Source organism: Lagenorhynchus albirostris, chromosome 5 (genome assembly GCF_949774975.1).
Source record: "Lagenorhynchus albirostris chromosome 5, mLagAlb1.1, whole genome shotgun sequence".
In the NCBI taxonomy this organism is placed as follows: domain Eukaryota; kingdom Metazoa; phylum Chordata; class Mammalia; order Artiodactyla; family Delphinidae; genus Lagenorhynchus; species Lagenorhynchus albirostris.
Window position 1 is genome coordinate 132,781,834 of NC_083099.1, and position 25,776 is coordinate 132,807,609.

A 25,776-nucleotide genomic window follows, 5' to 3' on the forward strand; every position below is an offset into this window, starting at 1 on the left:
CCACATTCCCGCTCTGCAGCGTCCTGGCGGTCCTGGCCCTCCCCTCCCCCATGGCGCCCCAGGACCCTGTGTTTGTTATGGCAACAAGGCCCTCCCCTCCACCCCTCAGTCTGGGAGGGCAGAGTTCCTTGTGGCCAGTCTCCAAATCTTAGAGATTATCATCTTTAAAGAAATGCAAGGAACCTCTGGGTGGGTGGGCGGGCAGGGGGAGGGGTGCTTGGTAGCCTGTGGGTGAACCTTTAATTATTAGCTGCGGCCTGTTCGAGCTTGTTCTTTTGAAATAACCTAGAACAAAGGGCTGGTGATTAGGGCTGTCCCCTTGGGCCTTCTCTCAGTCTCTGGAAGGATGCCTACCCACCCCCACTCCCCACCCCCAAACACTGTAGGGAACAGGACCCAATGTTTGGTCTGCCGAGGGCCGCCATGATGAGTCCCACTGGGCATTTTTCCTGGAACTGCCCAGTGACTAGAGACGGGTCCAGAAGCATCTGAGCCTGCACTCTGGGCTTGGCTGCCTCATGCTTTGCCAAAGGCCACTTCACTGGCTACTCTCCTTTGTTCCTAAGACGCACCATTGCCACTCCTGTCCCCCAGCACTGTCCTAGTCAGTGGATCCTCCACATGTGCCCCATCCCCTTTCTTGCTTGTCCTGACTCCTCTTGGAAGCCCCTTTGGCCAAGGAAAAGCTATTTCCTGTCCATCCAGGGACCACTTTCTTTCCTTCCCTTTGGCTTTCAGTTGCAAGTTCACACCACCTCAAGTTTGCCAGACACAGAGAGGAACTTCTCACACTGCAGGACGGGAGGAAGAGCCCTCCACTTCTCTCTCGTCTCCACAAAGTGCTAAATCCGATCAAGGACCATAAATATGAAATTGAGCATTACCCCATCATCAAGTGCAAACCAGTCAGCTGTCAGAACCTTCCTTCCCATCTGACAGATCTGACACTTAACACAGACAAATATTTTGCTTTCGGGATGGAGCTAAAAACCATGCTTTTCACATGGACCATGGGGGAGGTTTTCTGGATTATAGAGGCCTGCCAGTGTGTGTGTGTGTGTGTGTGTGTGTGTGTGTGTGTGTGTGTGTGTGTGTGTGTGTGTGTGTGTGTGTGTGTTTCTGTGTATTATATATTTAAGGTACATTGTGATACACTAACACTAAAACCTTGTGAATAAGTTCATCCTTCTTTTGTTACTCATGTAATTATTTTTCAGTTTTTGGCCTTTGGGGTCATATGTTGAGTAGCTGGGCAGAGGGTCTGAGTGGCCCACTGTGCTGAATGGATTCATAATTAACTTCAGGTGGTAAGGATGCTCCACAGTGAACATCCTGAATGAGGTACTTGGTGGTAGCCATAGCTACTTAAAAAATTAATAGATTTTTTTTTTTTTTTTTTTTTTTGCGGTATGCGGGCCTCTCACTGTTGTGGCCTCTCCCGTTGCAGAGCACAGGCTCTGGACGCGCAGGTTCAGCGGCCATGACTCATGGGCCCAGCCGCTCCACGGCATGTGGGATCTTCCTGGACTGGGGCACGAACCCGCAACCCCTGCATCGGCAGGTGGACTCTCAACCACTGCGCCACCAGGGAAGCCCTAGATTTTATTTTTAAAAGCAGTTTTAGGTTTACAGAAAAATTGTGCAGAACTGCAGAGTTCCCACCTCCCTTCTACATCGTTTTCCCTATTATTAGTATCTTATGATAGTGTAGGACATTGGTTACAATTGGTGAACCAATATTGATACATTCTTATTAACTAACATCCACAGTTTACATTAGGGTTCATTAGGGTACCTAGTACATTAGGATACTCTTTGTGTTATACATTCTATGGGTTTTGACAAATGCATGATGTCAGGTAGCCACCATTATAGTATAAAGAATAATTTTACCACCCTAAAAAAATGTGTTCCACCTATTCATTCTAGCCCTCCTCCTGCAACCTCTGGCAACCAGTGATTTTTTTCACTGTCTATAGTTTTGTCTTTTCCAGAATTTGGAATCATACAGTATGTAGTATGTTCATACTACTTTCTTTCATTTAAAAACATGCATTTAGGGTTCCTCCATGACTTGATAACTCATTTCTTCTTACGGCTGAATAATATTCCATTGTCTGAGATGTCCCCCAATTTGTTTATCCATTCACCTTCTGAAGGATATCTTGGTTGCTTCCAAGTTTTGACAATTACGAATGAAGCTGCTGTAAACATTCGTGTCCATAAGTTTTCAACACATTTGGGTAAATACCTAGGCTAAAACGACTTTTTAAAATATGATTGTGGACCCTTTTTTCCTAAAGAGTCAGAAGGAAAGTCTTCTTCTCCTCTTTCTATTTAAATCTCCAAAGACAAAGCAGGAGGTGGAAATAAAGCCAAAAGAGGTTGAGTGTTCCCTTCATTTGGGTAGATTAAGTACATTGACCTGGGCAGATACCGATGTAGCTACCTTTCCATTAACTAGTCATGGAGGCAGTTAGATTGGTTATCACTGAAATCCTTGACCGAAGGGTATGGGTAAACAAGCCATTAACCAAGTTTGTTCTGAGCATTTTTCCTAGGGGTTGTGGGTGGCTATGGGATGCAATGGGTGAAAAGAAAAACTGATTTCATTTTTCTCATTTTGCCTAATAATTACATTTTAATGCCTTCTCCCCTGGTTATATGACATTTTCCCGATTTTAAAAGTGGGCTTTTTTTTTTTTTCTTCTACATTTTTCTCGTTTTAGCCTTCTATTTATATCATTCTTCTAATCGCTGTGGTTGTTCTCTGGGCTTTTGTGACCCCAGAATTATCCAGCTTAGTCTTATTACTCTCGACAGTTGCATCCTTTTCCCTCGCCTCTTTAAGCTGTTTTTCTTTATAGTATTTGTTCTGAACCAAATTTCTCCTTTAATGCCCTAGTGTGGCTTCCATGCTTCCCAGGGAAAGAGGTTTAATTTTACTGGAAACAAACTGTGGCTCTCCTTTAGATTAAAATAATGCTGCTGCTTTATAATCAGTTTTCACAGAATCACAGTTTGGGCTATTGCGGGCACACTGTTTTTCTGAGTCTGTGCAAGTGGCTGGGAATTACCGTATTTGCTTGAATATAAGGGTGCTGTCTTCCGTCCCCATCCTCTTCAGGAAAGAGGACGTGCCTTACAGAGTGCTTGCAAAGTCTCTGATAGTATGGGGGCACAATCTCCATTTCTTTATTTTCAACAACAAAGGACCAGTTAACCTTGACCTGACTCACTGAGGACTGTGGGAACTCTAGAAGTCGCCTGAGGAAACCAACAGAAGGGGAGGCATTTTGCGTGGCTTTAATAATAACTTCTAAAGAGAGATGACTCACAATTGTGATAGTTTGTGAGACCACTCTAAAATCGATTCACTCAGCAGATAATTTATAGAGATTTTAAATGGGTTCTTGTTATTTAAATGACTTGGGATAATATTTCCGGCAAGCGCACGTCACAGACAGATTCGAAAAGTGCTTTATCTCAAATATCCAATCAACTTAAAGATCATCTTACACTGGAAACAGCGGGCGATGATTCTGCTGAATCACCTGAAGCAGGATTCATCCTGCCCCTGCCTGCCACACGTTTGAATGAAATTGTGTCGTAAAATGTGAGGGTGTGGGAACAATATTTCTACAATTAATTATGTTAAGATGATAGTATATGCTCTTAACTAGGAAGGTGCAGCTTCGTAGGTCAATAGTATAAATAGTCATTTGATAATTTCATTGCATTTCTAAAATTTATATATTTGTGTTTTCCAAAAACCCTTCTGAGGGGCAGGGTCCTCCCACTGGGAAAGTGTGGAGGAACATCTTGCACTGGGGGTCACCCTGCATCTGGACATATGTGACATCTTTTAAAGCCTGGCACAGTTTTTCAAGTGTATCGTTTCATTTGAATTGAAGTGCAGGTATACAGTTCTTCCCGTTGGTGGTGCATGTGGATTAGAGACTATCGATTTACCTTCCCCAGCTGCCAGGTTCAACGCAATCTCCCTTATTCAAGTGTCCAGCCTTAAGGCTACCGGCTACCTTCCAATTTTGAAATCCACTGGTCACTGTTTAGAGCCCACCTTTTTCTGCACTTGACTCCTTAACTCTTCTCGTCTTGAAATGCTGCCCTTTTGTCGTCCTGGGCCAATACTTCCCCGACTCTTCCTTCCCAGCCAGCTCTGAATGTCGGTGTTCCCACCAGCATGTCGTCCTTGGTCTTTTCACCCTCATTCTCTACCCTCTCCCTGGGCATCTCATGTCCTTTCCAGGCTCAGCTTCTACCCATACTGAGGTTGAAAATTGGTAGTCTGTAGGCTGGATCTTGCTTGCAAGGTTGGCCCACGCATTGTGATTGTTATTGTTGTTTTAAATGTGAATTTGTTGCCAACATTTAAAAAACTGGGATCGAATCTAGATTTCTGGCTTCTCTTGGGAAGCAGGATGAGGTGGCAGTGCTGAGACCAAGCTGTGAGACACTGTCCCCGTTAAATGGGACACTTTTGCTCTCCTGGCTACCACGGTCCTAGCAACTGCTGCTCCCCTTACCTCTGCACTTTGAAGAAGTGCTATCAGTTGCCATTTTTGTTTATCATGACCACACTATTCTAGTTCTAACAATAGAGATAAGAGGATAAAAATAATCCTATTGGCCATGTCTCTTTTCAGAAGTGGGAAAATAAAAGCTGGACCAAGAATGCTGTGTTTCAAAACGATGGAAGAAATCATTTTGTGTGTGTACAGAAGGGAAGAATATTCTTACATATTTAATGTTCATGGTGTGTCTGAATTGACAGGCTGCAACTTAAGAGCTCATAGTCGTTGACATAGATGGTTTATACTTTTGCCTGTGTTTTTTCCTTCTGAAATCCCAAATGATCTCTTTGGTAATGTAGATTCATTGGTATTTGCTGAGTATGGAATGTGCAAAGGTACTGGGGCATAGTGGTAAGCAAGGCAGACGTGTTTCCTGCCTTCAAGGGGCTTACAGTCAGCTTGTACAGATACCACAGGCCCCTCACACTCAGCATGACCCTGGGTGCATTTCTCCCTCCCACCTTCTGAATCATCTCAGTGTCCATGATCAAAGTCACCCATCTGATTAGCAATCTTCATTCCATCTGCAAACGTAATTTCCTTTGGTCATGTAATGTTAACACATCCTTGGGCATAATACCAAGGATTAGGACCCTGACATCTTTGGGGTCTACTTTTCTACCCACCATAATAGCTGATTGCTAAATAGATTAATTTATTATCACTCGCCAATTTGTGGACTGGGCTCCAAGCATGGAGGTTGTAGGACCGATAATTATGTTAGCTTTCCATTTTTTTTTTTTTAAAAACTGTTTCCCTGAATCTTCCTTACTCTGGTGGGTTTTGCTCACCGTCTCACAAACATGTGGCCACATTTGTATTTCCCTGACTGTTCTAACAGTGCCTGCCTTGAGTGATGCTTCCACTGTCTCCCGGTCTTAATAACTTCCAAGTTTCAGCTTTGGTCCCATTTCTTTTGGAAGCTTATTTGTTCTGCCCTTTCTGCTCCCCATCTTATCTGAAATCCTTTAGCTTTTTCAGTCTGCAGCAATTACTTATATCATGTTTTATAAATATTTACTTATTGATTGTGTGAGTTTTGGCAGAAAGCCTTATGGGTTGGTTCAAAGTGGCTCTAAAACAGTTTGTTTCCCTTCAGAAGCAAAATGTCATTCCACTATTTCAAGTGCTTATCTGAAATGTTGTATGGTTTTGTTTATTTCAGAGACTTGAAGATAGAAAACTTGCTGCTAGATGAAGACAATAATATCAAGCTGATTGGTATGACTTTTTTTTTAAAGCAAGATTATCCTTTAAGTGCTGTGTTATCAATTCTCAGTTATTTGTTTCTGACTTTGAAAATTATCATGATCTATCTCTAAACCCCAGACAATACTTCTAGTTCACCTCCTTTTACCTGCAACATTTAACAATGGTTTTGAAAAAGAAAATTAATTTGAATAATTTAGACATAAAACATGTTCTTAGGATTCTTCAAACTTCTGCTTCTCTGTTAAGTCAGACGGAGCTGAACTTTTATAGGGGTTCTTTTTATCTGAATTCACGAGAACGCTTCTTAAAAATAGTGGAAAATAGTTTGGTTCAGAAATGCCGCCCTTAGCTTGGCCATGCCTTATTTTACTTTTCAGTGAATGTAGAGACACTGAAATAAGGGGGAATGTGACCTACCTTCTCATTTGAAAATCTTTAGCCAAGCCCTGTAGTACACTGATGGTCGTGCAAAGAGAAATCCCCACAGAGGGACCCTTTAGAGGTCTGTCCCAATTGGAAGGAGGGTCCAGGATGGAGTGAATCATAATTGGTTCACAAGTCAGGGTCCAGAAGAGAATTCACTCCATGGCTTATTCTCTAGAATTTCTGCTTTTGTTTGCCTGTCTTGTTGCTCTTGGCAAAATCTCAGGGCATCATTTTTCCACCCAGATTTTAGCATCATCTTTTATTCCTTTCTTTCTTTTCCCACCTCAAGTGCAAGTAATTTCTTCCACCTCAATGGCTTGAAAAAACTTTATATTAGAAGAAAAGAGAAGGATCAATAGAACTTTGTGAATTTTTTTTTTTTTTTTTTTTTTTTTTTTGCGGTACGCGGGCCTCTCACTGCTGTGGCCTCTCCCGTTGCGGAGCACAGGCTCCGGACGCGCAGGCTCAGCGGCCATGGCTCACGGGCCCAGCCGCTCCGCGGCATGTGGAATCTTCCCGGACCGGGGCACGAACCCCTGTCCCCTGCATCGGCAGGCGGACTCTCAACCACTGCGCCACCAGGGAAGCCCAAACTTTGTGAATTTTAACTTTTGTACCCAAGAAGGAAATTTTGTTTGTCAAATACTGAAAACCATCTCAAGACTTTCTAAAACATATCATTCAAGTGACCAATTATATTCTTTGGAAGTCCAGCTGGCTTCCAACCCAGTAACAGTCAGGAGGCTGCAAGGGACTCCAGACCCCTTGGCTGCGCGATTAGGCGCCACTGACAGGTGTTGATAAATACACCCATTATTAGGAGATTAACAATTAAGAGGAAACCAGTTTTTTTTCCCCAAAGATTTTATAGGAGGTATTGTTAAAAGATTCCTGGATGATTCAAAGAATTTTTTTTTAAATCAGATTGTTTTACTACTGCATTTGAGTTGTCCTGAGGGCCAAATGCAGCAGCGCTAAACAAGGCAGACATTGAAATGCCTGCAGGATGTCTTTCTGGTCCTGGTTTCCAGGATCTGCGGCATTAAACAAAGGCATGTTCCGGTGAGGGATGGAGGAAAGGAGATTGTTTTTTAGGTTCCCTGGCAGGGTGACCTGGAACTTGTCTTTGGCAAGTGTGTAGGTGACAGTCACAGAGTTGCCCTAAAGCTGCAGAGATTGTAAGAGAACAGGTTGTGTGAAGGCTGGATGTCCACGACCGTACGAGTAAGAATAATTCACTTCCCCTGCGCACCGTCTATACTGAGGCTGGTAATTCCAGCAAAGAGCAGGCCACCGGCAGGGGGTCTCCCTACCCACCCAGCATCCCCTACACTGTTTTTTCCCTTCACTTTGCCTCCCTGTCTGCCCCTGTGCTTGCTTTCCCTTCTCTCTCTTCAAATGATAGCCCTAGACGACCATTTGTGAGAGTATACAGTGTTGAAAAGCACAGATCTTTTCGTTGCTGAGAAGATCCTCGAAGAACCAATCTCTTGTCAACAGCAGATGCATTTAATAAGTAGCTCACAGATTGGCTGCATAATAAACCCTCTTAGAGGAGACCGGTACAAACAAGATGAAGACAGGATGGACCTAAATTAGAGCCCACAGTTGCCTTGAGATGAGTGGTGCACCCTTTGGATACCAGGGACCATTTTACTCAGTCATCATCTCCCAGCTTGGCAAATGCTGGATTGGTACCCACGCAGGGATTTCAGCTCATCCAGACAAAATGGGCCATGTCAGAAACTGGAATTCCCAAAATTTCTGGAAAAGAGGCTCTGATAATTAGATGTCCCTTTGTTAGAACTTTTCACTTGGCGTCTACTTCTCTCACGATCAGCTAAAACCAAACTCCTAATGGAAGGAGACATTATGCCATCCCAGAGGGCAGCTGGGAGTTGTGTTTTGTTTAGCAGAATCTGTGTTTCCTCATTTTTTTCATAAAGAGGAGGCCGAAGGAGGGGAGGGAAGATGCTGGAGGCAAGGAAGGCCCAGTGTCTTGTGGGTTTTCTTGCCCCTGGGTTGGGCAATTTGGATCAAATGTCTCTACAACTGTCCTTTTGCAACTTGAAAGTCCTTTGAACCTTTTCTTCAAAGGAATTACCTAGTTGTTTATTCAAAGGTTGATTATAGCTATTACCATTTTCTCTTAATAGTTTCTCTTTGAAATAATCTGATTTAAATAAATTTACTTAAGCCATGTAAGCCATGTTTCAAGTTAACTAGAATTAGCTGGAATGAGATTTGATTTAATCAGGATCCTTCCCCCGCACCCCCTTTAAAAAAAAAAAAGCAGTTTGATGTTTTTAGTTTAGTATAATCTTAAAATGTATCAGCCACAACTTGAAACGGTTTTGCGCTTCAATTTTCCAAAACAGCATTCATTTGGACGACGTCTTTTCAAATTCATTGTGTAGCTCCCAGAAAATTGAGTGATAATTGGCTTATGCGTTTACCAAATCTAATTGAGGCAGACCCATGTGACATTACTGGGAGGCGAACTTCTCCCTAGTTTCACAATTCTAATTATAGGCATATGTGTAAAATTTTAATAATTACAGTCATGAATGTGAAACATATTAGTTATTTCTCTACAATATATTTTAAATTAAACCCTTTCGGCTAGGTCAACGTAAGTCACTTAAAATGTAGATTTTATCTTCTCCATTCCCCAGATTCTCTTCTTATTTATCTTCTTGAAACTTAAGGCAAGACACTGTGTGCTCAAGCTTGCCTGGGAGCAAAGGGGGTGATCTGGTCTCTTATCTCCCCTCCCCTGCCTTCTTTTAAGATCAAGCACTTTGTTGTAGACCCCAAGTCAGGAGGTGAGGGAGTAATTGAAGGAGTTGTGGGGTTTTTTTTTTTTTTTTTTTTTTTTTTTTGCGGTACGCGGGCCTCTCACTGTTGTAGCCTCTCCTGTTGTGGAGCACAGGCTCCGGACGCGCAGGCTCAGCGGCCATGGCTCACGGGCCCAGCTGCTCCGCGGCATGTGGGATCTTCCCAGACCGGGGCACGAACCCACGTCCCCTAAATCGGCAGGCGGACTCTCAACCACTGCACAGTTAATGGAACCCCACAGAGATTCGAAAGGGAGGCTTTTAGTTTAGGGGCTCTTAGGAGATTGGGCCTCTAACATGACTGTTAAAGAAATTTTCCTTGAAATGTGGGCCCAGTTAATATGATGTGTATTCCATGGTGCTGCCTCTCCGTCTTACCGTAGTGGGTGATCTTTACACACTGGTTGTTTCCTTAAGTTTCCTTTGGGAATTTTAAACGCCATTCAGTTTAAAGCTCAATATGATTTTTCTACTTAGGATGCCCCCACTTCTCCTACTTCAGTGATACTACAGGGTGGGACCTGAGAGCAGGGCCCTCAGATCCTTTTGAACAGAGATCTCCTGCTAATCCAGGAGAGCCGTGGATCCCCTGAAGGGCCTTTCTGGGCAGGTTACGTGCGGCCTGCTAGTGCAGGCTGGGCCGATGGGAAAAGAAATCGGGGCCTTTTGTCCCCCTATTTGTCAGGGTGGGAGTGGAAGAGTAGAGAGCAGAGGAAGAGAGGAGGAGGGAGATTAAGAGAAAGGAATAAAATCATATTTTAAAAAACTCCCCCAAACGAAAGAAGAGTCAAGTATGTGAACAGGCAGCATTCCTGGTTGGTTTCCTCACCCCAGTTTTGGTTCTGATTCTTCATTTGAATCTTGAGCTGAAGAGTTTGGGTGATCTTCAGAGCCTTGATGTGTTTTCAGAGCTCTGCCTGGATGGGGTTCTATTTATTTATTTTTAACATTTTATTTATTTATTTTTGGCTGCTTTGGGTCTTCGTTGCTGCACGCGGGCTTTTTCAAGTTGCGGCGAGCAGGGGCTACTCTTCGTTGCCGTGTGGGCCTCTCATCGTGGTGGCTTCTCTTGCTGCGGAGCACGGGCTCTAGGCACGCAGGCTTCAGTAGTTGTGGCATACGGGCTCAGTAGTTGTGGCTCGCGGGCTCTAGACTGCAGGCTCAGTGGTTGTGACGCATGGGCTTAGCTGCTCCGCGGCGTGTGGGATCTTCCTGGACCAGGGCTCGAACCCATGTGCCCGGCATTGGCAGGCGGATTCCTAACCACTGAGCCACCAGGGAAGTCCTGGGGTTCTGTTCAGAAGCGCTCTTTCCTTATACGGCTTACACCCGCGACTGTGGGGAGAAGTTTTGGTGGTGCATCTCTATCCATGGTGTGTGAGTAGCTTCGCGGACTCATAGCACTGACCCACCCTGTGTCTCTCCTTTCCTGAGCTTTTCCGCAGCTTTCACGAGAGCCATGGCTTTGCAGGTGGAGACGTGTTAGCCTCAAGGAGAAAACAGTCAACGAAATTAGATGTATATCTTGCCAGCTGAGAAAGTGCGAGGGTTTTGTTCCCGATGTGGAGCCTGTCTCCGACCACAGCCCCTTTCTGACTGAGCCCCGGGGGCTGAGCCTTCTGTTTGGGGACCAGAACCATAATATTTACATTGAAGTTCAAAGGAGGAGCCATGCTCTTAATTCTTCAATCAAGGAAGCGGAGGAAAGATATCAGATGAGCACCTAACACTAACAGCCCTCTAATGACCTGTCAGTTACAGGATCTGTAAGATCAAAAGTAAACACAGCACAAAAGGCACAATGGACCCAGTATGGCTTTAGAGGCGCCCGGGCGCTTCTTTCTTCTTCCCCCCTGCCTTAATCATCCAGGACCAAAGCAATGCTAGGAGGTCATTTAGTCTAGTTCTCATTGCTATCTTTCTGGCGTTATTTTTCCGGCCAACGCTCAGCGTTGTCTAAATTGTTGAGTGTATTTTTCCCCCCTCGTCAAATCACCATATGTTGCCTCATGCATTAGGAGCATTTTTAAGAGACTTGCATGAAATGAAAGAATTCAGCCAAAAAAGTCAACTCTAACTGGTGGGATCGCATGTCACCTGGGGTGACACCAACACCAGCCAGAGAAAATCAATCTTCCTTCGGCTTTTTCCCACTTGGCCACTTGGAAGCCAGCAGGCTGACTCCAAGGACTTCTGCTCGTTTTCTCCTTCTGCCTTTAGTCCTAGAAAGCAAGCCTGTCTTTTTTTCTGGATGACTCATTTCCAAGATTTGATGAAAATATGTTTTGGTTCAACATACTTTTTAGCTCTCGCTGGATTTGACTGTGAGGCCTGATAGAAAATGTTTCCAGTTCAGCAAGGAAACTTTTGTCTTGAGACCCATACCCAGAGGTTACGGTTCACAGCTGCTGGGTTTCCTTTTGGATGTGAAATGATGTGTTAGCCCGAGAGAATGTTTCCTTTCCTGCTGCTTCCCCCAACCCTCCCCCCTTTTTCATTTCCATGGTTTTCTAATTCAGGGCTGGTTTTGTCCTCCCCTCTTTGCAGACTTTGGTTTGAGCAACTGTGCCGGGATCCTGGGCCACTCCGACCCGTTCAGCACACAGTGTGGCAGCCCCGCGTACGCCGCGCCCGAACTCCTTGCCAGGAAGAAATACGGCCCCAAAATCGATGTCTGGTCCATGTGAGTTATTGAGCTTCTAAGACTGAATGCGCCCTCCTGCTGTCTCCGCTGTTCCCTTCTTATGAAATAACCTTTGAGTATTTGATGAGCATGAATTATAATTATAGGCTCTGGGATATATATGCAGTGATTCTTTGGGGTCCTGATTTCCACCTCTGTTCTTTCTGTCTTTTCTCCACCAACTGCCCGAAAGGCCTTTATCAAAATTCATTAACGTGCCGGAAGGGAAGAAAACAGAGGCGTGCCCTCGCCGAGATCACGTTCTGGTTTCACGGGTCACTCATATCCTTCCCCTGCTTGGAGTCTCCCAAAGCTTTTCACCAGCATCAGCGTAAATCCCAGCCTTGCTGCCTGGCCCCAGACCTCATGGGTCTGCCCACCTCTCCTGCCTCTGCACCTATCACCCCACCCTCTACTCACGGTTCTTCACACATGTCAGCTTCTGTTTTGTCTTCCCCACCTCTGGGCTTTGCACTCGCTATTTCTTTTCTTTTATTGAAGTAGAGTTGGCGTATAATATCGTATTAGTTTCGGGTGTACAACACAGTGGTTCGACATTTATGTATATTACAAACTGGTCACCACAATAGGTCTAGCAACCATCTGTCACTGTACAAAGTTATTGCCGTATTATTGACTATATTCCCTATGCTGTAGGTTACATCTCAGTAACTTATTTATTTTATAACCGGAAGTTTGTGCCTCTTAATCCCCTTCACCTATTTTGCTCAAGCCCCCCCATCCCCCTCCCCCCTGGCCAGCACTCGCTGTTGGTTTTGCCTGGAATGCCATTTCCCAGCTCTCTGAATGGCCCATCCACTCCCACATTCCAGTGTTAGTCCAGTGTCACCACTGCAGAGTCCATCTCTTGTTCCGGGGATGCCTCAGCCCCTGGCACAGAGCCTGGGCTGGAGAGGGTTGGAGGGAGGGAAGAAGGAAGGTAGGAAAGAAGGAACGAAGGAAGCTAACTGTCCCCTTTGCTCCTCAGGACAACCTGTGAGGCCGGCTCTTACCCTCTTTTACACAGACAGGAGGGCAGCTCTGTGGTTAGAGTGGCCCAGAGCCCCCCAGCCTGTAGGTATGGGAGCTGCGCTTTGCACTCAGGGCTCTTCACGCCTCAGCCTGAGCTTCCGGTTCCTTCCCTCTCTCCAGAGGATGTGTGAAGGCTGCAGGTAGAGAGGGTGCCGTGTGCTGCCGACTTGCTGGGGGCCACTGGGGTAGGGGGGAGTGGCAGAAGGAAGCAGAGGCAGAGGATACCTTCTCTTTGAGGTGCGCTGGGTGGTGTGACTGGCAATGCTAATCCCAGACTCTTTTTATACTGTGCCCAGACGGGCCTCAGAATCCTTCTCAACACAGCCCTCCAGGCAGCCAACACCAATGGATCAGAGTCAATACACAGGTGAAATCCATTCTTGGTGTCATAAGTGTCTGGTACATAATCTGCCCTTAATAAGTATTTACTTATTAATGGGTGACTATGAAAGTTTGAGTCTATAATCATTCTCTCTGCTTAACAGTTAGGGTACGTATTTAGGCTAAATGGAAAGCTTTCAGAGGGATGATCTGTGTACAAAAAAAAAAAAATGTGGAGAATGGGGAGTCTGAAAGACCAGGGGTTCAGGGGTGTCACGTAACTGTGGTGACAGGCAGTGGGGTGGGCGACATAGTGATCAAAGGGAAAGAGAGGTTGGAGAAGAGGTGACAGTTTGCTCTTGAGGTCCTGCTCTAGAGGGGACTGGATAATACAGTATAATCCCTGGTTGTCATGGTGATGAAGCTCAGCCTGTGTGAGAGGGACCCTTTCTGGCCCACGACTAACAAAGCAGGCATCTCCGCAAAGTCTAGAACTGCTGGTAGAGGAAGGAAGGAAGGAAGGAAGGCAGGAAGGAAGAAGGATTGTCAGAGCTGTAGGAGAGCGCCTGGCCTTATAACCAGCCTGGGGTCACTCGTCCCCTTGTGCTAACACTAAGATGGGGACAAATCATTTATCCTGTGTGGGGAAATACAAAGGAAAATGAAAAGCACAGGCTGCAAAAGACAGCACCATCTGAGGGTCAGTATTAAGCTCGGACTTTGTTCCTACCTCTTCTTCTGAGTCCCTTGACGTGGGAAAGGAATCCACATTTAGTGACCACAGATGCTCCACTTCTTAGTTTTGGGGCCCCATGATTAAAATAAAGGGACTTGGGACTTCTCTGGGGGCACAGTGGTTGAGAATCTGCCTGCCAATGCAGGGGACACGGGTTCGAGCCCTGGTCCGGGAAGATCCCACATTCCGTGGAGCAACTAAGCCCGTGCACCACAACTGCTGAACCTGAGCTCTAGAGCCCGCGAGCCACAACTACTGAGCCCGCGAGCCACAACTACTGAGCCCACGCGCCACAACTACTGAAACCCGCATGCCTAGAGCCTGTGTTCCGCAACAAGAGAAGCCACCACAATAAGAAGCCTACGCACCGCAGTGAAGAGTAGCCCATGCTCGCCGCAACTAGAGAAAGCCCGCGCGCAGCAACGAAGACCCAACGCAACCAAAGATAAATAAATTAAAAAATAAATAAATAAAATAAAATAAAGGGACTTGGTCCATTGCCACCTGCTGTGTCGCCATCCATCCAGTGATTCTACCCAGAAGTAATGGTGGCCTCGGAGGAGGGCAGGTAAAGGGGAAGCTGCAGGAGGAATGGAGATGACCCGAGACCAGGATGCCTGGACTCTCGCCTCCCGCCTCCACCCTGGCTGCTGGCCTGGTGGGGCTGTGTCTGGGGCAGCTGGACACTTCTTTACTAACCTCCATTTAATCGCATTTTTTTCCAGAAGATGATGTACAGCTGAAAGTCTTCTGAAAGCTCTAATAGGGCCAATATTCTTAGTCATGATACCATCAAGTAATGTATGTCAAAGCCTTTGATAAACGGTTAGACACTTTACAGACACTGGGCTTCAGCTGATCACGGCAAAGCTCTGGAGGCCCGTGTGGGATGCGTCCAGGTAGACCAGAAACCGCAGCCCCTTGAGTCCCTGTTCTGGTGCCCTGAGGTGGGGAGTTGAGGTGGAGTAAATTCTTACCCTTGCTCAGCTACAAAGGGTCATGTTTTATTCCTTCTTAGAAACAAGGTTTCCCCAGAGCAGCTCTGTGTTAGCTGACACTCTGGAACATTCCCTAGGGGATGAGACCACATGACCCACACCTAATTCACAGGGATGGTATAAACTCGGCCCTTTTTAGAAGCTGTTGATAAAGCTTGAAAAACAAAAGGAAGCTATGTGAGCCCTATATTGGCTTACTAGAGATTTGTTCATTCAGCAGATATTTGTGGAGTCAGGCCCTGTGCCGAGTTCTGAGTGCACAATGGTCCGTCCTGCTCCTGTAATGATCACTGTTAACCCTCACATACCTCCCGCTGAGTGACGAGCAGCGTTCCAAGGGCTCTGCGAGTTTTAGCTCATCTCGTCTGCCTCACAGCGCTTCAAGGGAATGCTTTGTTGTCCCACTTTACAGATGAGGACACTGAGGCATGAAGAGCTGAAGGCACTTGCCCAGATAACACACACAGCTTGTGTGCGATCAAGCCAAGATGGACCGAGGGGGTTTGACTCTGGAGTCTGCCTTTCATCGTCACCCTCTACTGTTTCTACTATGTTGTACTTCCTCTTGTAGGATTTACAGACTAGTGGGGCAGACGGACAATTTTTTAAAAAGCTGTAAACTCAGTGCGGTAATGGCTGTGGAAGAAGTGGGCGGGATGCAGGGAACAAGGCTGGGGGTGGCCTCTTGAGAAGACCTCAAAGCCAAATCCTAAGTATGAGAAGAATCAGCTATGGGAAGAAGAAGGTGTGGGAGAAGGCTGTAGGCAGACAGAACAGGATGTGTGAAGGCTGTAGAGTGGGAAGGGGTGGGAAGGGGTTTGAATTTTGCCCTAAAGGTAGTGAGAGACTATTGGACAATTATAAGCAGGTGGGTAACAAAAAGTTATGGATTGAATCGTGTCCCTCCAGAAAAAGGTATGTTGGAGTCCTAAACCCCAGGACCTCAGAATATGACCTTACTTAGAGATTGCGTCTTTAATGAGCTAAATGAGATCATTAGGATGGGCTGTAGTCCAATATGATTGTGTCCTCACATAAAGGAGAAATTTGGGCACAGAGAGAAGACTATGTGACAATGAAGGCAGGGATCAGGGTGATGGATCTAGAAGCCAAGGAACCCCAGATGGCCAGCAGACCACCAGAGGCTCAGGGAGCAGCAAGGAACAGATGCTCATTCACTGCCCTTAGGAGACACCAACACTGCCAACACCTTCATCACAGACTCTGCGCCTCCAGAATTGTGAGATTTCCTTTGTTTAAGCTCTGCAATCTCAGGAAAGGTGAAAGGTGAGTAAAAACTCACCACTCCAGATCCCAGGAGCCATTCTCCTTCCCAGTGAATCAAGTGCGCTAATTGACAAGTGAAACGGACTAGCTGAAGTCTTGGTCACCCCTCACAGCCCCCCAGCAGAGGTCACCAAAAGGTCAGACCATATACCGAAGTCTCAGTCCTTGCTGTTCCCCGTACATTATTGGCTGCATGAAAACCAGAAACAAAAGAAAACCACCAACATGTAGAATTTCATTCACATAATGGTGGGAGAGTCCCTGGAGCAAGAGAGGACAAGCCTTGGTGCAGAAGCACTTTTCAAGAGGCCTCTGTGTCACCTTTTCTCATGTCTCTTTGGGCAAAGTAGAGTACATGGCCAAGCCCAGAGTCAAGAGGAGAGGTAGATTCCACCCCCTGATGGGGGAGTAGCAAGGAATTTGTGGCCTTTGTCTTTTTTTGTTTGTTTGTTTTGCAATTGAACATACTTATCTACTCCTATGGACAAGTGTGTTCCCCCCCAAATTCATATTTTGTAGCCGTAACCCCCAGTGTGATGGTATTTGGAAGTGGAACCTTTGGCAGGTCATGAGGGTGGAGCCTTCGTGATGGCATTGGTGTTCTTTTAAGAAGAACTTGCTTACTCCCTGACGTGTGAGGACACGGGGAGAAGGTGGCTGTCTACAAGCCAGGAAAAGAGACCTCCCCGGAACCTGGCCACGTTGGCACCCTGATCCAGACTTCCAGCCTCCAGAACTGTGAGAAAATAAATTTCTGGTGGTTAAACTACCCTGTCGGTGGTATTTTGTTATGGCAGCCCAAGCTGACCAAGATACCTGCTTATAGGTGACCTAGAAGTCTCACCTGAAAACAAATAGAGCATGTCAGGAGGCACGGTGCTGAGAACAAATGAGGATGCCCAGCTGGGTTAAATTCAAGAAGGCATCAGAGGAGCCTTTAATCTGCTCCTGAGGGATGACATGGAGTTTGCCAGATGGAGAAAAGGAGGGGAAACTTTCCAGGCAGAGGGAACAGCCTATTCAAAGGCGGGAAGTTGTGAAATGTCTGATTCCTCTTGCTCTTAATCTTGGAGAAAACAAAACTTCAGAACCTTCTTTGAGAGATTAATTTTCCACTGCTTTGGGATGTTTGTGTCTGAGACACTGGTTAGGTTTCTGTTTGGTGCCCACGACTTTGCTGGCGGCATTGGAAATGGAAAACCCAAAGAGAATTTAATTTTAAAGGCTGTTTAAAAAGAGAGTGAAAGTGGGACCAATTTTCTCCCTGGGTCAGACACCAGTATTATAAAACATCCCTTTTATTGTTCTGAAAAAATAAAATGAAGAGTTTGCTTCCGAAATCAAAGCAAACTCCCATCTCCAGAGGTTTTTTTTGGACCTTGACAGAGGGATGGGGCCTTTCTTCAAGACTTCTGACACTGACTCAGGAAGAAAACCAGCTTGTCATTCAAGGGAAGCTTGGGAAAGAAAGCTCTTCCCCACAAATGGGGCCCCCAGGATCCTCCTCCTCTAGTGAATCAGGAATTAACAATGGAAATGGAAAAAGACGTGTGCTATCTTGGGGGACTCCCGTTATTTTCAATGGTCATTGTTTTTGTATTTGAACTATATATGAATACCTTTTTTTTTCTTTTTTTTTTTGCTGTACGCGGGCCTCTCACTGTTGTGGCCTCTCCCGTTGCGGAGCACAGGCTCCGGACGCGCAGGCTCAGCGGCCATGGCTCACGGGCCCAGCCGCTCCGCGGCCCGTGGAATCCTCCCGGACCGGGGCACGAACCCGCGACCCCTGCATCGGCAGGTGGACTCTCAACCACTGCGCCACCAGGGAAGCCCTATGAATACCTTTAAGATCATTTGCTTCTTTCCTTTAACCCCTGTGAATGAAATATCTATATTTCTATCTCCAGTGAATTTCGAAATTTCAGACACAAAAATTAAATATCCATTCTGGTGCAGTGAACTTTTTTTATGGCAACTGACTTTTCCTCAGAGTGGCATATATGCTAATTAAAAAAACCCTTTAATGCAGATGTACTTTTGAAATGAAAAGAATCCAAATTAACTTAATTTTCAAAATATTACAATGCTCTTGGGAGAACTTCCGTGAATCTCTAAGGGTAGGGAAAACAGAAAGTGAGAGTTCTATCCCCAAAACATTGAGAATGCAACATTTTTTCACCAAAGTTGCTCTTTGCTTTCGTGGGGGCATCTGAGGTGAGGGAAGCATTTTTGTGAAGACCTGGTACTTAGTGGAGTGTCCTGCACAATACACCCAGACCACCTTCCCAGGCTCAGTGAGTCTGTTTTCACTTTGTGGGAAATCTCTGTTCCAGTGCTGTCCCTTTGGGTAGACAAGTTGGCCGAGGGGTGTCATCTTGTTCCCAGCCCTACTATCCCCATATAGACCTAAGCATTCAGGAGGGACAGCGGGAGAATTTGTTCCAGTCCTCAGACTCTGTTTTGTAAAAGTACTGCCAGACACCATCAGCTACTTCCAGGGCTCAAATCTGGAAGGATAGCGTTTTCTCTTCATTCAGGCCCCCTTAAAATGAAAGATGGCAGGAGAAGCAGGCAGAAAGAGGAGCCTGATGGCTTCTTTTGGGTAGTTTAGAGCCTTTGACTTTTAAAAGAGAAGGTTTCTTTAGCTTTTGAGCTTTTTCAGTTATAAAATACAAGACTTTTTTGTTTTTGTAGCCAGCACGTGCATTTAAAATAGAAGAGGAAAAGGAAAAGTGTGTGTGTGTGGGGGGGGTGGAAGCCTTAAAATCCACAAGAAAATGATTTCTTGCTGAACACAGACCATTGAATGGAGCAGTTGTGAACTTTGAGATTTACCAAATGGATGGATCTGTTCCTGCTCTGTTTTTAAGACCTTAAATCAGAAGTTGTACTGAAAACTGATACTGAAAGATGGAAGGTTATTGATTTTAAGTGGAGAGTTCTAATTTTTCCAAGGCAGTTTCTTTCTTGAAGAATCACACAGAAGCAAGGTGTGTCAGCTGAAGGTTCTCTCAGCTTCACTCTGGTATAAACTGGGCTGCCCACCGGCCCTGTGAGAACCCGTATCCACACCCTCCCCTGACACCATAGCTCTGCCAATTGCTTTGTCCCTTGTGTCTTGTTAAAGTTGCTGGCTGACTTCTCCAGGGAGCTGCGACTCTATGTCTTTCCTTTCAGAGATGCCAGGTGATACCCCAACTTTTCCTCCAGGGAATATTTTTGTGTTTCGGATTAATATCAGGACCACCATTTGGCTCCTGATTTAATCCCAAAGATTCCACATTTACATTTCCTGGGGCCCCTTCCTCTCTTCTTCCAGCTGCCCTTCAGTGACACTTTTTCCTTCTTTCTTGACATCACAGTATTCCACCTGGCCAGTCTCTCTGGATTTGCTTCCATCCTTATTTCTTTCTGCTTGGAAAACCCTGAATTGTATGTGCTTGTTGCCCTCCTTCATCCCAGCATCTCATTACTTTCTTTCTTTAAAACTACCTGTGGTTCTTGGGGGCCCCATGTCTGCCATGGAGAAGCTAGAAAGCCCATGGACCATGTTTCAAAAGGCACATCAGGAAATTCTGAGCATGTTTTGAAACTCCTACTAATTCTATGGGATTACAGAGGTTTATAAACCGCATTCCACATTTTTCCCTTGGTATTCTCACATCCTTCTGAAATGTCAAAGGGACTGGATTTCTCTTTATCCAGATATTAAACGTGTATGAAAACTCTAGGGGAGGGGAATTAAGATGCTCAGTCTGGTTTCCCTTTTCAAATCTGCTGAGGCTGTAGGACTATTAATGTACGTTTCTATTATTATTTGGCAATAAGGTACAAATATAATGGTAGCTTTTTATCTCTCGTTTCTAAAAGTTTTGTGATGAAATGACAGGTCACATTTATCAAGCAGTAAACTTATGCCAGGCACAGCATTCAGCACTTTCTGTGGCTTAGTTCATTTGACCCTCATACAGCCTGAGATGTAGGTACTATTATTATCCACGTTTTATGGATGAGAGACGCTGGATGAGAGAGCTGGGTCTTCTTTACAGATTTGTGACTGTTTTTTGTTGATGATAAACTCCTCCAAGAGAAATGGAAACCTGGAGTGAGTTTGGTGAAATAATCAGGTAGAATTACTATAAAAACCACTTGCTCCATCCTGGTCTGACCACAGAGTTCACGGGCACCATTTTTAAGACAAGCATCTGCTACCTTTATCTGTGGTCACCGCCAGATCGTGGAAAGCGGCAGTGACTGGAGGAGATTTTTTTTTTTTTTTTGGCTGCTTTGGGTCTTTGTTGCTGCACGCGGGCTTTTCTAGATGTAGTGAGCGGGGCTACTCTTTGTTGTGGTGCGCGGGCTTCTCATTGCGGTGGCTTCTTTTGTTGCGGAGCACGGGCTCTAGGCACGCGGGCTTCAGTAGTTGTGGCACGCGGCCTCAGTAGTTGTGGCTCGCAGGCTCTAGAATGCAGGCTCTGTAGTTGTGGCACACAGGCTTAGTTGCTCCGCAGCATGTGGGATCTTCCCGGACCAGGGCTCGAACCCGTGTCCTCTGCATTGGCAGGCGGATTCTTTTTTTTTTTTGTCAGGCGGATTCTTAACCACTGCGCCACCAGGGAAGCCCTGGAGGAGATTTCTGTCATCTTTTGCAGCCAGGGGTGACAAGGAGACAAGCAGTTTGACGTCTTAAGAACTCCTTGAAGGAAGAAAGTTCATAAAGCTTTTAGAGTCAGTTCTCTGACCCCATATCACACTCACCAAACTTCTTCAGTTGGATCCCCGTCCCATTACCGTAACATGCTACCTTATGTAGCATTCTGCACTACTTCAGGCACCCCACCTAGGGTCACAGGATGCTCTGTGTCCCTAAAGATAAAGGGAAATAGAAACGGTCATAGGGCGATATTCGTCAAATTTCAGTCTCGTTCACTCTTCTTATAACCCCGCGTGTTGACTCGTGATTTTTATTTAAGTTTTACTTATTGTGCTTGCATGTAAAATTAAACTCCTTTTGGGCTTCCCTGGTGGCGCAGTGGTTGAGAGTCCGCCTGCCGATGCAAGGGACATGGCTTCGTGCCCTGGTCCGGGAAGATCCCACATGCCGCGGAGCGGCTGGGCCCGTGAGCCATGGCCGCTGAGTCTGTGCGTCCGGAGCCTGTGCTCCGCAACGGGAGAGGCCACAACAGTGAGAGGCCCGCGTACCGCAAAAAAAAAAAAAAAAAAAAATTAAACTCCTTTTATTTAGGGTCCTGTAGAAATGAAAAACCAAAACTCATTTACAAGTTAAATCTAACCAAGACTAAAAGAACCCCCAAATATTCAAATGAGCAACATTCACTAAATGCTAAGGCTCCTGTGGGTGGGAGCTGAATTGCTGTACACGGTCCGAGTGTGGTTCTCACCGCTGGGCACAGGCTTTCTGAGCTGCTCAGTCCCGGCTTGTGATCACTGCACTCGCTCACCACTTTTCACTCTTTGAGTGGCTTTTAACCTTGAGTGTGCACGGGAAGCACGTGGGGGGCGGGTGCCCACTCCCAGAGTTTCAAACTCAGTAGGTCTGGCTCGGGGCCCAAGAATTTGCATTTCTAACAAGTTCCCAGGTGATGCCTCGGCTGCTGGCCTGAGGACCACACTTTGGGAACCACCACACTCTTCAGATAATCAGGAGGCTTTCTTTCCCACAGATATAAGCACAGAGACATCACTGACAAATTAAGTCCACCTCTGCTCCTTTCTCATTGGCCTATGATAATAAAGGTGATATATGTTAGCACACACCTTAATAAAAGTGTGTGTTGGTAAACACAAACGCAAAAGCAGGCACTGCAGTCAAGTGTGTACAGTTGGAGGGTGACTGGGTTACATGGCGGCCGGCCCATGTCCCTGGTTGGGCTTTGTCAAATGTTTTAGTATTGTCACCACAAGAAAAGCAAAAGTAGGACTGCTGAGCCCCTGAAGTTGTGTCCCTGGGCCTCAGTTTGAGAATCACTGTATGGGTTGGGTACCGTAAAACACCTGTGGGAAAAATGATATTGTTTAAGTACCAGGCTGTTCAGCTTTAGGTGTGAGTGTCAGAGCCAGGATTAAGGCACACAGAGGTGAGCGGGGACAGGATTGACTGGTCGTGTCCCACAGCCAACCGGTAGAAGTTGTAGCCTTTGGCCTTCGTATCTGAAGCCCCTCCCCATGCATTGCCCTGAGTGGCCCGAGCTGCCTTACGGAGGTTGGAAGCTGTTTGACTCTGAGGTTCTTCAAGGGTCTCCAGCAACAACCTCGTGGAGTGTCTCATGGGGTTTCCATCCATAAGAGCCGTGTGTCCAAGACCCCTTTGATGCAAAAACGATAAAATTTGGAGGCCCTCTTAGTTTTCCCCTCTCATTAGTCTCCAAGCATCCTCCAAGCAAGGATGGTTGGCTCTGCCTCAAACAGACCCACAATGCAGCACTGCATCCCAGTTTCTCAGACAGGTTACATCCCCTAACACCCCTTCCCTCTGCCCCCAAACTGGCTTTCTGTCTTCTATCACGCTCACCACCAGCTTCCTGTCTTCTATCACGCTCACCACCACCATCCGGCTTTCCATGTTTGCATCTTGCATCCCCTTCAGACATCTCTATTGCTGATTTGCCTTTCTCTTTCCACTGCACGCCATCCCTCCCGTTCAGACTTTAATAACAACATGACACAGTCTCCTGCTCATTCTGAGCCCTCATCCACTTAATGCCAGGCGACTACTCCCCAGATTATCTGGCCATAGGTTTATTCACCCAACATCTATGCTTGTCCTGGGAAACGTGTTCCACTGAGCACACACAGGAAAACGCTGCTCTAAACGGCTCTGCATGTGCTTTGTTCATTCTTGTCTCCATTTCTTAGTCTACACAGTGTTTCCTCATATCCAGCCGGCCAAGACAGATAAGCTCACACACATATACTTACCCCTGAGAGGCCTCCCATCTTCACGTACTTATTATAGTCCTCTGTCGCCCTTAATTCCACTCCTCTGGTGTCAAGGGCAGCAGAGTTCAGCATTTTCGTACCCCCTCTGCACTCGCTATTGGAAAGAACTGTGCTTGTTTATTTGTTGACTTGCTGGTTGTCAGCCTTCACCCAATTCTAAGTCCAAGATGGCGGCTCCTTGTCTGGCTCCCCACCCGCCCCAGAGCTAGCATCTATTCCACTGCCTGGGGCAGAGAGCTGACCTGCAAGCATCTGTGGAATGAATGTTGATGTATCAGTCTCCCTAACTCGACTGCGAGTTACAGAGCAGGAGCTGGGTCTTGGCATATGCCTGCGATTCGAGAATGATCTCTAGCTGGAGCCTGTGGGCTCTGTACCTGTCCTTCTCCAGAGCGCTGTGATTCAGAGGCGCCTTGGTGGAATCGGGCCCCAAGGGTCTTCATTTCAGTCCGTCTCATTGGATTTGTTTTGACTGGAGATCCTGTTGCCTCTTTTTAAAACATTCCCTTGGGCTCTTTTGAACACTTCAGACCTCTTGGCAGGCAAGGCATTTCATCCCCGTCAGGAAATCTCATCAAAATGATATTAGGATTTCACATCAGGAAAATAAAAAGCCTCCAAGAGATGTTGCTGCTCTCTAGCTTGGCTTTGGATAGAAGTATAGTTAAGCCCGTTCGGAAGGTATTCTGACCACATCTGAGATACTGGTCCAGAGCTGGGTGGCAGAATCTCTCAATAAACAATAAGATAGAGAATAAGAGTGGGAAAGAGACTTCCTTTCCCCTCCCCACCCCCAAAGGAATGTCTCCAGTGACAGGCCAAAACAGAACTCAAGGGAAGAGCAGAACACCAGTGTGGGCTCTGAGACTTCTGTCTCAAAGGGCTGAGTGGTAACCAGGCACGCCGGCTATGCCGTGACTTGACCTCCTGGGCAGGGTCTTGCTGTGTAGTTTTTGGTCTGGCCTCCTCCAGGATCCACCTTTTAAACTGTACTTGGAAAACCACATCACGGCAGACCTACTTTTATTCGAGGTTCCTATTTATATGAGGTTCCCCAGGTATTTTTCACATCATTTGGTCTGGACTTCCTTCCAGAAGGAAGGGACATAGTTTCCCCTCCTTACTGGGATAGCTCTTGAAGCTCTTTATTTATTAATTTTTAATTTAATTTTATATTGGAGTATGGTTGATTTACAATACTGTGTTAGTTTCAGGTGTACAGCAAAGTGATTCAGTTATACATATATCCATTCTTTTTCTCATCCTTTTCCCATAATAGGTTATTACAGAATATTGAGTAGCGTTCCCTGTGCTATACAGTAGGTCCTTGTTGTTTATCAATTTTATATATAGTAGTGTGTATCTGTTAACCCCAAACTCCTAATTTATCCCCCCCTTCCCCTTTTGGTAACCATAAGTTTCTATGTCTGTGAATCTGTTTCTGTTTTGTAAATAAGTTCATTTGTATCATGTTGAAGCTCTTTAACCTCTTCTGATTGCCTGTGCAAATCGTCAGAGTTGTGCTTTCACCCACGCCTTTCACATTTGCTGTTTCAGAGAAGAGCTGAGTGTTCTAGAAAATGACCAAGAAGGAGCACCGAGGTAGACGTGAAAGTGGCAGGACTGCAGCTTCCCCAAGCCCACGTCCTCTTTGTCATCCTCTCCCCGGGGTCTTCTTCTGGTCTCATGCTCTGGTGTCTCTCTTTTCAGAGGTGTGAACATGTATGCCATGCTGACCGGGACCCTGCCTTTCACGGTGGAGCCTTTTAGCCTGAGGGCTTTGTACCAGAAGATGGTGGACAAGGAAATGAACCCCCTTCCCACCCAGCTCTCCACAGGTAATGCACCTGCCACTCCGATGCAGGGTCCAGGGCTGCACTCTGACCACTGGAAGCAGTGTTTGTTTTGCAGCACTGGAGTTAGGACGACCCTCTGATTGTACTCGGTCTCTTCCTAGTATTAAAGCTAAGTCGCAAAATATGGTTGGGTTTCCCATCCCTAAGGAGGCACTCTCCTCAATCCTTTCTTTTTCCGTTGTAATTCTGAACCCCTAACTTTCTCCTTCTGCACAAAATACACATATCAAAAGGATCGTATAGTCTCCCTTGGAACAATACTTTCAGGCTGGTTTGTTTTAAAACTCACCATATTATAATGTTGACTTTGAAAAGCATGTTGAACATCACGTTTCTGTTGTGTCTTCCTTAGTCAAGTCACTGTAAAGAAATATTAGTTTCCTTCAACTTTGGTCTGGGATTTGTTTAGCAATGTGAGTTTTTGAGCCTGTTCAGGAGCTTTTAAATATATATAGGTTTGGTTACTTGATTAAACTGAATCATCAGGTGTGTTTGGAAAGTACGCTCAACTTTACCTGGTTCACGTTTCAGTAAACAGTTCGTATTAAGGTTTGGTTTCAGATCCAGCAGATTAGTACAGTTTGTTCTTTGGTTTGTTTCACAATTCATTTCAAGTTCCTGGCCTTGGCTTGGCCTCGACATTCATTTAATTGGCTCCTTAGAATAAACTCAGCTTCACTAAGATCAGGCATGTGGCCAAAAAAGAAAAAAGGAGTAATTATTTAATTTCAATGTATGAAACATGGTTAAAATATAGCATTTTTGTTTGACTGTTATCAGGTATTTTTTTCTTGAGTTTATAAAGCATCCATGAGGCTGACCCGGAATTTAAT

General features: G+C 45.7%; 1 protein-coding gene across 1 annotated transcript in view; it reads left to right on the plus strand.

Annotated features, from left to right (window-relative positions):
* Positions 1 to 25,776, plus strand: part of HUNK (hormonally up-regulated Neu-associated kinase) — a 112,840-nt gene that overhangs the window by 53,258 nt on the left and 33,806 nt on the right. The window contains exons 3-5 of the mRNA XM_060149432.1: positions 5,761 to 5,816; positions 11,618 to 11,753; positions 24,798 to 24,925. Coding sequence (XP_060005415.1) covers positions 5,761 to 5,816; positions 11,618 to 11,753; positions 24,798 to 24,925 — 320 coding nt within the window. The remainder of the gene's footprint in view (positions 1 to 5,760; positions 5,817 to 11,617; positions 11,754 to 24,797; positions 24,926 to 25,776) is intronic.